At 32.3% G+C, this 11593-nt stretch overlaps 3 protein-coding genes across 5 annotated transcripts in view; 1 reads left to right on the forward strand and 2 right to left on the reverse strand.

The window, feature by feature from the left end:
* The window catches only part of LOC6049338 (LHFPL tetraspan subfamily member 3 protein), a 49711-nt gene extending 45660 nt beyond the window's left edge, over positions 1–4051 (reverse strand). Inside the window, exon 1 of one of the 3 annotated variants that reach the window (XM_038263204.1) lies at positions 3542–4051. The gene's annotated coding sequence lies outside the window, so the exon portion shown is untranslated. Of the gene's footprint in view, positions 1–3429 lie in introns of all 3 variants that reach the window. The other 2 variants (XM_038263205.1, XM_038263203.1) reach the window with 2 other exon arrangements.
* On the forward strand, positions 407–1873 carry LOC119769377 (brachyurin-like). Its single transcript, XM_038261430.1, is given in 3 exon segments — positions 407–624; positions 1148–1818; positions 1821–1873. Coding segments are annotated over 3 exon segments (942 nt in total).
* Positions 4052–7489: 3438 nt separating the features above from the next.
* On the reverse strand, positions 7490–8605 carry LOC6032913 (adenine phosphoribosyltransferase). Its single transcript, XM_001843385.2, has 3 exons — positions 8240–8605; positions 7946–8183; positions 7490–7887 (listed from the first exon to the last, which is right to left on the reverse strand). The coding sequence occupies exons 1-3, from the start codon at positions 8314–8316 to the stop codon at positions 7651–7653; spliced, it is 552 nt and encodes a 183-aa protein (XP_001843437.2). The 5' UTR covers positions 8317–8605; the 3' UTR covers positions 7490–7650.
* Between the last annotated feature and the right edge of the window lie 2988 nt (positions 8606–11593).

Genomic DNA, 11593 nt, shown 5'->3' on the forward strand with positions numbered 1-11593 from the left:
TTGATGTATCTAAAAATGTTGATTTAGTAGCGGAAAAATGCAAAAGTGATGAGAATTGGTCGAACGGCTTAGTGTGATTAAAATGGGTATATTTCCCCTCACTTGTGTTACTAATTCTTTAAGTATTTTAAATTATCTGACTAGTACAGGGTTAATACAAATTTGATACACGAAATTTTAAGCCTCCATATCAGAATGAAAAAAATGTTTTGGAACATACCTCATAGATAAGCAACAATTGTTTCTAGAAATCGTTCGTTGATAACGATAACGAATTATTACAAATTATAAGCTCCTCCAAGAAATCTGGAAGTCGTGCGATAACGAATCTTATCTTACTTTATTTGCTTGTATATAAGACGCGCGACAATTTTGGTATAATCAATCGTATTCAGCAGTTTCCAGCATGAGGAAGTTTTTTATCCTGTTTGCCGCTGTTGCCGTGGTCAACGCGAAGTCCATCGATATCGATTCATCCAAAGTCCAGCCAATAGAGTCAATCGGTATCAAATGGTCCCAGGTGCAGCCGGTTGAGGATTCCGACCAATTCTGGGCTCGTCTACCAGAAGAGATGCAGTACTTGCGGAAACAGCAACCAGACCGTAGGATTGTGAATGGTCAAGAAGCTCGACGTCGTCGTGCTATCTTGTCGCACCCGCCATTTTGACGTTCCGAGAAAAACGCGTTTTAATGTTTGACCTTGAATATTCAAAAACGAGAGCACGCAATGTAAACAATAACAAACACGTTTTGTTTGGCTCACCATTCTGTGCATTGTCCCAAAGTTTGGTTGAAGTTGGTTGCTGGAGTCCCGAGTTATAATTACAAATGTTTACGGGAGTCTAGCTTGTACGTGCGACAAACGCATCCTGAATTTCCTGGCCTGAAATCCCTTTGGCCTTTTGTCGCACTTACATCAATTTTCATGGAGTGACAAGATAGCACGACAAGATTGAAACTACTTTCATATGTAAAGTGACAAAAATGCACGGAGTTTTTTCGGTTTTTGTTGAATATCTCAGGATTGAAATCGAATTTTGGGGATCTGTGAAGGTCAAAAGGTGAGGCATTGTGAGCTGCACAAAATGGCGTTCTTAACTCAATTTGGCCCAAAATGCACGTACGACAAGTTAGCACGATGGCGACGAGCTGCTCCTGGCCAATTTCCGTACCAAGCTGTCCTGAGTTTCGATACAACTGAAGGCGGAGATATGTTGTGTGGCGGATCAATTCTGAGCAGTGACTTGATTTTGACTGCGGCTCACTGTGTCTGGCGTGCTACCAGAGGGATTGCCATCGTAGGAGCTCAAAATCGAAACATAAACGAGCCTACCCAGCAGAGAATTCCGTTTTCAAAAGTGTTTTATCATGCCGATTATAACGAGAAGCAAGACTTTCGAAACGACATTGCTATAGTGCGCCTCAGCAGCCAAATTACGTTCAACGATCGTGTTAAAACTGTTCGTCTTCCAGCTCGTGGGGAAAATCGTCAGTTTGCGGGTTTGACTGGGACCGTTTCTGGATTTGGAAGGACTTGTGATGATTGCGACACATCAAATGTGCTCAGATATACTTCCAATACGGTCATGTCCAATGCAGATTGTAGGGCATCCTCGCCAAATCCTGCTTGGATTGAGGACCAGAATGTCTGTATGTCTAGTGACGGCGATCGGTCTTTTTGTAGAGGTGATTCCGGAGGTCCTTTGACAGTGATGGATGGTGGAAGTACTTTGCAAATCGGTATTGTGTCGTTTTCGCGTAGTGATACTTGTATAACTCCTAATGTGTATGCGCGCGTGACTTATTATCTGGATTGGATCCTGCACGTAATGACTTTGTAGGAAATTCTATTTATGAAACAAAATACATTTAAGTAAAACGTTAAACACCATGTATTACTTTCACAACTAACAGTCTAATTTAAAGAATTTTTGTTAATGAAATGCTGAGCTTAAATAAAAATCTCTTGAATGAGGCATTGTCATTTCATACGGAAAAATAATCAAAGCTCCAAAACGCCATAATCGTTAACGATAAGAAAACTAATCTTACTCAACCCTCAAACAAAATGGTCGCAACAATTTAACCGTAGTCATTTCTAGCATGGAAAAATAATTATAAATCATGAATTTCAGGTTCGGTACATTAAGTCGATTGGTTTTGGGCTATTCGGAAGTTGTATTGTTATCGAGTTGAACGATGTTCGTTTTGTAAGTGAATAGTCATAGCTTTGGTTTCCATCTGGCCCTAACGAGAATTTTATGGACTCAATTACGTACAAAGTGGAAAACATCATCTTAGAATAAACGCCCAGTATAATCAATTCGATTAGGTCGGTTTCCTTGGAGAAAAAGCGAAAAGCGGTCCCCCTAATAGAAATGGAAGAATTAAAGAGCTTTCCTATTTAAAACTAAAAAAGAAAAAGAAATTCCTTATGAAATTCTACCGATTGAACCCGGCCTCGTGCCTTCCAGTTCAGTCCATGCCGTAATCATTGCTAAGCAAATTTGAAGTCTTAAATCATTTTTATAACCTTTCATCAGAATTGTGGTACACCCAATAAAGATAACGCGCTGTTGAATTAAAGTTTACTAGTAGGGAAAACCTTCTCATGCTTCCTTATCCAGGAGTGTTAACGGTGTTAACACTTAATCTTCCTAGCTTGAGAAACTCGTTTTTTTACGTCGTAAATGGTATTGATTTTTTATGATATTTGATAATATCAAAAGCCAAACCAAAATAAAAACCATTAGACAGATATTTGAGGTATTCCTCTAACAAAATAATTCTCACGATTTTTTTTTCAACCATCCTCTAACGCTTCCATCAATTGGTGAATGTCCATCGAGCTACCACTTTGCCACCGCAGGTTTGACCCACTCCGAACTTCGACCTCGAAACGAAAATCTCCCTTCAGCCGAGTAAGGGTTCGTCACCTGCCCATGCTCGAGCCGCTCACCGCCGCATTGAAGTCTTCATCACTTGCTGCCACCCCATCAAGATTGACACCGTTTTGTGTGTCGCGCAAAATTTATCATTCAGCAGCCACCGCAAACGAACTGTACCACTTTTAAGTCGTCAATTTCACACGAAACTATGTTTATTTCCCATTCTTTGCTCGTACTTGTGCTGGTTTCCCCTTTTTCCAGTGTGTTTTTTTTTTATTTTTCTTGCTTCTCTCTTTAAACTCTCACACGGTTTAGTGGTTTCTTCTGGCCTGTTAGCACATTCAACACAACTCCAGATGCCTTTCTTCAGTGTTTTTATTTTTTCCACTTTGTCTGTAGCACTTCTTGAATGCACGATCGGTACAAAAAAAACACCCCCTTCTGTCGGCAAAATCAGGGGGATCATCTTCAATCCTTTCAGCGCAATATGGCTCCCTAAATGAAGTTGAATCGAAGTGAATTTCCTTGAAGAACACCACACTTCACGAAATAACTTCACCCCAAACCAAGCCGCACTTCTTCTCGAATCAATCGAAAGGAACGGCAAATAAAAGCTTCTCTACAAAAGCACCATTCGGCCAACACTCACTCACACAGGTGATCAAAAGCAGAATACAGACGCGTACACGACGACGACGAGAAGAAATAATATTAAAAAAAAAGACTGAGTTATAAGTGGAATGACCAGCGCGAAAAATACGTCCAACTCGCTTCAGCTTCGACTCCAAACTGGCCGGATCGCGGAGCTTAAGCGCACACGGTGAGAAGGGAAAACGATGGCCTCCACAGCCAACCGGAGTGGCTGACTCATGATAGGCCGGGTATACGGCTGAGCGGAGCCGAGGGGTCCACCCAATGGGGGTTTTTGAGAATTTTTACGCACATGAAATTTTTTAAAATTCTGGAACTCCTTTAAAATTCTGGTATTAGAAGATGTAATTTTAAAGATGACTTTGAATCGTGGCACAATTGAGTGACCCCTCGGACGAGTGCATGAAAGATCGCAAGAAGTGCAGGCTCAGCATAACTCCAAGACAAGCATAGCCAGCAGAGTGAGTAAAGTGTCCTGAAGGCCGGGAGATACCAAATGCTTATGTATTTTTATTAGCAAATTCAATTTGTAATTATTGAAATTTGTAATTTGTAATTTGTAATTTGTAATTTGTAATTTGTAATTTGTAATTTGTAATTTGTAATTTGTAATTTGTAATTTGTAATTTGTAATTTGTAATTTGTAATTTGTAATTTGTAATTTGTAATTTGTAATTTGTAATTTGTAATTTGTAATTTGTAATTTGTAATTTGTAATTTGTAATTTGTAATTTGTAATTTGTAATTTGTAATTTGTAATTTGTAATTTGTAATTTGTAATTTGTAATTTGTAATTTGTAATTTGTAATTTGTAATTTGTAATTTGTAATTTGTAATTTGTAATTTGTAATTTGTAATTTGTAATTTGTAATTTGTAATTTGTAATTTGTAATTTGTAATTTGTAATTTGTAATTTGTAATTTGTAATTTGTAATTTGTAATTTGTAATTTGTAATTTGTAATTTGTAATTTGTAATTTGTAATTTGTAATTTGTAATTTGTAATTTGTAATTTGTAATTTGTAATTTGTAATTTGTAATTTGTAATTTGTAATTTGTAATTTGTAATTTGTAATTTGTAATTTGTAATTTGTAATTTGTAATTTGTAATTTGTAATTTGTAATTTGTAATTTGTAATTTGTAATTTGTAATTTGTAATTTGTAATTTGTAATTTGTAATTTGTAATTTGTAATTTGTAATTTGTAATTTGTAATTTGTAATTTGTAATTTGTAATTTGTAATTTGTAATTTGTAATTTGTAATTTGTAATTTGTAATTTGTAATTTGTAATTTGTAATTTGTAATTTGTAATTTGTAATTTGTAATTTGTAATTTGTAATTTGTAATTTGTAATTTGTAATTTGTAATTTGTAATTTGTAATTTGTAATTTGTAATTTGTAATTTGTAATTTGTAATTTGTAATTTGTAATTTGTAATTTGTAATTTGTAATTTGTAATTTGTAATTTGTAATTTGTAATTTGTAATTTGTAATTTGTAATTTGTAATTTGTAATTTGTAATTTGTAATTTGTAATTTGTAATTTGTAATTTGTAATTTGTAATTTGTAATTTGTAATTTGTAATTTGTAATTTGTAATTTGTAATTTGTAATTTGTAATTTGTAATTTGTAATTTGTAATTTGTAATTTGTAATTTGTAATTTGTAATTTGTAATTTGTAATTTGTAATTTGTAATTTGTAATTTGTAATTTGTAATTTGTAATTTGTAATTTGTAATTTGTAATTTGTAATTTGTAATTTGTAATTTGTAATTTGTAATTTGTAATTTGTAATTTGTAATTTGTAATTTGTAATTTGTAATTTGTAATTTGTAATTTGTAATTTGTAATTTGTAATTTGTAATTTGTAATTTGTAATTTGTAATTTGTAATTTGTAATTTGTAATTTGTAATTTGTAATTTGTAATTTGTAATTTGTAATTTGTAATTTGTAATTTGTAATTTGTAATTTGTAATTTGTAATTTGTAATTTGTAATTTGTAATTTGTAATTTGTAATTTGTAATTTGTAATTTGTAATTTGTAATTTGTAATTTGTAATTTGTAATTTGTAATTTGTAATTTGTAATTTGTAATTTGTAATTTGTAATTTGTAATTTGTAATTTGTAATTTGTAATTTGTAATTTGTAATTTGTAATTTGTAATTTGTAATTTGTAATTTGTAATTTGTAATTTGTAATTTGTAATTTGTAATTTGTAATTTGTAATTTGTAATTTGTAATTTGTAATTTGTAATTTGTAATTTGTAATTTGTAATTTGTAATTTGTAATTTGTAATTTGTAATTTGTAATTTGTAATTTGTAATTTGTAATTTGTAATTTGTAATTTGTAATTTGTAATTTGTAATTTGTAATTTGTAATTTGTAATTTGTAATTTGTAATTTGTAATTTGTAATTTGTAATTTGTAATTTGTAATTTGTAATTTGTAATTTGTAATTTGTAATTTGTAATTTGTAATTTGTAATTTGTAATTTGTAATTTGTAATTTGTAATTTGTAATTTGTAATTTGTAATTTGTAATTTGTAATTTGTAATTTGTAATTTGTAATTTGTAATTTGTAATTTGTAATTTGTAATTTGTAATTTGTAATTTGTAATTTGTAATTTGTAATTTGTAATTTGTAATTTGTAATTTGTAATTTGTAATTTGTAATTTGTAATTTGTAATTTGTAATTTGTAATTTGTAATTTGTAATTTGTAATTTGTAATTTGTAATTTGTAATTTGTAATTTGTAATTTGTAATTTGTAATTTGTAATTTGTAATTTGTAATTTGTAATTTGTAATTTGTAATTTGTAATTTGTAATTTGTAATTTGTAATTTGTAATTTGTAATTTGTAATTTGTAATTTGTAATTTGTAATTTGTAATTTGTAATTTGTAATTTGTAATTTGTAATTTGTAATTTGTAATTTGTAATTTGTAATTTGTAATTTGTAATTTGTAATTTGTAATTTGTAATTTGTAATTTGTAATTTGTAATTTGTAATTTGTAATTTATAATTTGTAATTTGTAATTTGTAATTTGTAATTTGTAATTTGTAATTTGTAATTTGTAATTTGTAATTTGTAATTTGTAATTTGTAATTTGTAATTTGTAATTTGTAATTTGTAATTTGTAATTTGTAATTTGTAATTTGTAATTTGTAATTTGTAATTTGTAATTTGTAATTTGTAATTTGTAATTTGTAATTTGTAATTTGTAATTTGTAATTTGTAATTTGTAATTTGTAATTTGTAATTTGTAATTTGTAATTTGTAATTTGTAATTTGTAATTTGTAATTTGTTATTTGTTATTTGTTATTTGTAATTTGTAATTTGTAATTTGTAATTTGTAATTTGTAATTTGTATTGGTATTTGTAGTTTGTAATTTTTTATTTGTAATTTATAATTTGGATACAATTTGGAACTTGGAATTTGGAATTGGGAATTTTAAATTTGGAAATTTGGAGTTGCCTAAACATGCTATTTGCATGCCTTTTTAGTCACCAATTTCTAAAAATTAAGAATACGAAGTTTTTTAAATAAACTTTACAAGACTTATATTTTAGATCTCTTCTCTAGATACAGATTTTCGAATTTTCACATGAAATTTGTTTGCACTAATGGCTTCATTTGACGTAGAAAATGCATGGACAAAGTTTCATCCACTTCTAAAAATACAAAGAAAAGTCGATTGGCGAAAACATTTTTGTTTGATGTCTTTTTGAATCCTACTGTCAAACTTGTTGGTTTCCCAAATACGTGGGAATACTGTGTACATTATTGGAATTTGGAATTTGTTTCGGTGCTGGAATATACAAAAAAAATCATCGTGGTTAATCGATGAGCCCTTATTTTTTTACCATCAAAAACGTAATTTTATGACGTCAACAAATATTTGTATGTTTTCGTACAAGAGAAGTTCAATGATTTCACACATAATTTAGTCAGCATTTAAAAACATAACTTTATTTCCCGTCTTTTAGTTGTACTCCGATATAACAATAAATTGTCTTAAATTGTGCTCAGCTGCAAATCAAATCAACTTTTTGGAAATGCTGTAGCAAACTATAAGTTGAAATCCTTTGAACAAAAACATTTAACTATTCAACGTCATCGTATTGTAAAAAGGAATGTATTTTAAAGCCGGCCGCTTCCAGCTTCTTGCGCCCACCCAACGTGCTCAGCTCCATGATAACGACATCCTGCACGACGATCCCTCCAACTTGCTGGACCAGATTATTGGCTGCGTCCATAGTGCCTCCGGTTGCCAGCAAATCGTCAACAATTAACACTTTCTGTCCGGTAGCAATGCTTCCCTTTTGGATCTCGAAGGTGTCCTAAAATTAAGAATTTTCGTTTAAGAAAAAAAACATTAAAAACAAAAATATTACTAACAGTTCCATATTCCAGCTGATACTCGTGCCGAACGCACTCGCCCGGCAGTTTGCCCTTCTTGCGAATCGGCACACAGGCGACGCCCAGCTCGGCGGCAATCAGCAGGCTGAACAGAAAGCCACGCGCCTCAAGGCCTACTATCACCTCGACATCGGGGCAGGTGCGGCGGACATGCTCCACGAGCAGTCGCTTCACGGCTTGACAAACCGGGCCACTTCGAAGGGCGGTGAAAATGTCTCTGCGAATAAGTTTTAAGTTAAACGATGAAATTGAATTGATTTTTTAAATACTCACTTGAAGAGGATGCCCTTTTTCGGAAAATCGGGATACTCGCCGATGTGTTTTTTAACGAGCTCTAAATCAGCAGTCATTATTGCTTAATTTAGACTATTCTTTTAGCTAATCAAGGTTCTTATCAGTTGATTAATTTTGACTTGGACAACGGAAATTGATTGTCAAATAGGAATGATGTTAAGTTTTCAATCTTAAAACACTGAACAATACAAAGGTTTTGTCTTTTTTACGCTAAAGTGTTAAAATTTATTCTGTTCTTTTTAAAAATCAATTGACAAAAGTAAATGCTATGCTACTAGATGGGCAAAACACCAGATGGTTGGCTAGCTTAATAAATACCGAAGAAGATTTGACAGTTCTCACGCCACCGGTAAAGAAACAAAATGTAAAGGCAAAAGTCAGAGAGCGCATGCTTATCACAGCTAGGAGATTAAACGTGAAGGTGAGCCGCAAACTGGTGTTTGAGTGTAGTGGAGTATACATACCGTTATTGTAACTTAGCGTTAGTGATGTATATTCTCCTTTTTTTAAATGAAAAATTCAATAATCGAAAAATTGAATATTGCAAAATAATTTCTTTTTTCTCAATATTTTATTTCACTTTCAAATGTTCTGAATCACTATGTTTAAATATCAACCTAAGATAGCATCAAAGTGAAAGTGGCGACCAAAATGGCGGTACAGTCATCCCTCATATTCGGAACAGATTACAGATCGGCCAATGTTCAAAAAATCATAGCAAAACGATAATTGAACTTAAAGATTCGCTTTTACCTTCATTTGAAAGCTTTTCTTGCGATCTTTCGAATGCTGTACCGAAAAACTGCAAATTTTAACTTTTATATCAAGTTTTTGAAGAAAAACTTTGACCCTTGAAATCCACAAATTCGGAACACTTTTTTTCTTACGGATGTAAACAAACTTTGGTTCTCTCCAGGAGTGCATATTTGTAACAAAATAATGACTTCACACACTGCAACCAGTGAAACTCAAGCTTAGTGATGTTTTATCCATGGTTTGATAACTTTTTTTTGTGAAAATATCTGTTAAATTCAGGTGTTCCACAATTGTGGGAGGCACAATAACATCCCACAATTATAAAACAGGCAATTTGGAGGCAGTGATATGCTGCTCTGGATAAAATAGTCTTGAAATGAAGTTTTTTGTTCAATAAGTACTCCTTTTACTAGTGAAATAGCAAGAGAATGTCCAAATAAAGGTCCTAAAAATAGTAGGGTCGACAGAAGAGATGCATTTGGTATGTTATTGGCAAATTATCACAAAAGTGTTCCGAATTTGTGGGTGTTCCGAATATGTGGGATGACTGTATCAGAGTATTGAAAATATTTACTTTTGTAATGCATTAAGCAATTTTAAACTTGAATTTTACAAATTTGAAGTTACTGAAAACGAATTAAACTCCCGGAATACTCCAGATTAACAGAACTTTTTCGTATATTCCTAGAACCTTCTAGAATATTCGAGATTATCAAAAGTTCATCGGATCACGGAGAAAAAACCGTTCCGAAATACGTGAACAACGCACCACGAATTTGGGAACAACGCGATTTCTACGGTACGAAAACGTACCATGAACACTTTCCATGAACTAAATGCAAATCGTGCACACTTGTTCACGCCGCCAAGCTTTTAAAATCGATAAAGCTTTCAGCTTTTAAGCTTCCAGCTTTATGTAATGGTAACAGCGCCATCTGAATATCGATCACGACTGTAACTCGAAGCTTTTGACCCGCCATCTGGCGGTGGGTAATGTAAGCATAAAGCTTTCTGATTGCCATGAAACGAATTAGTTTTCAAGGATTTTTTTTTTGCTGAAGAAAACAAGAAAAAAATATTCAACTTTATTCACAATATTACTGATAATAACATGTCACAATTCGTAAATATTACACTTGAAATTTGAGTTGTTTGCCAGATTCCTCCGTCCACTCGGGTAAAATCTCCCGGCAGTGAGTGGCCACTACCAGATCCATGAGCTGGAACTTGAAACTTAGGCAGTTTGCACACACTTTCAACCAGAAATATCCACCGAAACTTTCCAGCTGCTTTGCTGTTTGTCCACCTTGGTCTCACGATTCCGTTGATTATCGACCGGTTCCTCAACCGGGCCCGTGTAAGTACATAATCTGGAACAACGGAAGTTCATGATTCTTCTGCCGGGTACTTTCACGACTCGATGACTGAGAATGGTTCCTTCCTGTAGGAAATATTCATTGGTCAGTCATAGAAATGCTCAAATGACAATTTAACTTACCAAAATTCGGTGAATCTTGAATATTCCGGATCCAACAATGGCCAAAATTCAAAAAAAAACGGTCACCTTCAGCAGAAAATTTGAGGAAATTTATACGTCTGAACTTGTTTTGTTGATTGGTGACGTCTACTGCGTCGTCAGAGCTTTTTATGGGAACGCGCAAAGATAACGCGACGCGGAAATGGAGAACCATTCAGATATTACGTGACGATTTGATTTTGCTTAACAATTAGAATTTTTTTTTGCAAAAACTGTCTAATGTAAATATAGTTAAAGTAAATTGAATGAATAATAATTTTTAGACCAAATTTTAATTCAATAGGGTCCCAAACCTCATGTAAATTTTTATGTGCAACGGTAGGAAAACGCTCAAATTATATCTGATCACTTGTTTAATGCACTTAATATCGCACTTTATTAATTGAAAAAAAAATGAATTCGGCCCTAAAGTTACGCTTGAATAAGGTCCTAAAGCCCTATTTATATTAAAAAAACCATTTCAGATCAATTTTTTTATTTTAATGCAAACAAATATATTGACAAGACAACATTTTTCGATCAATTAGCTATGGTTCCCTTGAAACAAGCTGTCAAATAGGATAGGACAAGACAACATTTTACGATGGATCAACTATGGTCCCCTTGGAATGAGCTGTCAAGAAAAGCCGCGAAGTTAATTCTTGAAGAAATAATATAAAATCCATTTAAAAAAACACGCGTAATCGTTCTTCTTGATTTCTAGTGCAATACGTTTGGTTAAGTTCTTTGTCACATTGGTCATGTGTAACATAATTACCTACATATTTTTTTAAATTCTGTTGATTAACTTTTCCCATTTATCTTCAATCTACTATACTGTAAAAAAATACCATCACCGTATTATAATAAGAAAGTATGGGCTTCGCCAATAAGTGAATTGATCATTAGAAACCAGTTTGAACATGTCAAACCTCTTATCGCTCCACACTTAAACAAAAGACTGCGTTGCACTAGTGTGAGTGCATGAAATGTTAGAAAGCTTCCTAGCCCAATCTAAGTTCACAGGTAGGTGGCGTAGTAATTCAAACACAAACTTTTTG

The sequence above is a fragment of the Culex quinquefasciatus genome, chromosome 3 (assembly GCF_015732765.1).
Source record: "Culex quinquefasciatus strain JHB chromosome 3, VPISU_Cqui_1.0_pri_paternal, whole genome shotgun sequence".
In the NCBI taxonomy this organism is placed as follows: Eukaryota; Metazoa; Arthropoda; class Insecta; order Diptera; family Culicidae; genus Culex; species Culex quinquefasciatus.

Excerpts from the sequence above, each read along its gene's own strand:
- LOC6032913 (XM_001843385.2), bottom strand. The coding sequence starts at position 8,316 with ATGACTGCTGATTTAGAGCTCGTTAAAAAACACATCGGCGAGTATCCC. Across the intron at positions 8,184-8,239 it reads AAAAAGGGCATCCTCTTCAA|AGACATTTTCACCGCCCTTC; the intron begins GTGAGTATTTAA and ends ACTTATTCGCAG. Across the intron at positions 7,888-7,945 it reads ATCAGCTGGAATATGGAACT|GACACCTTCGAGATCCAAAA; the intron begins GTTAGTAATATT and ends TCTTAATTTTAG.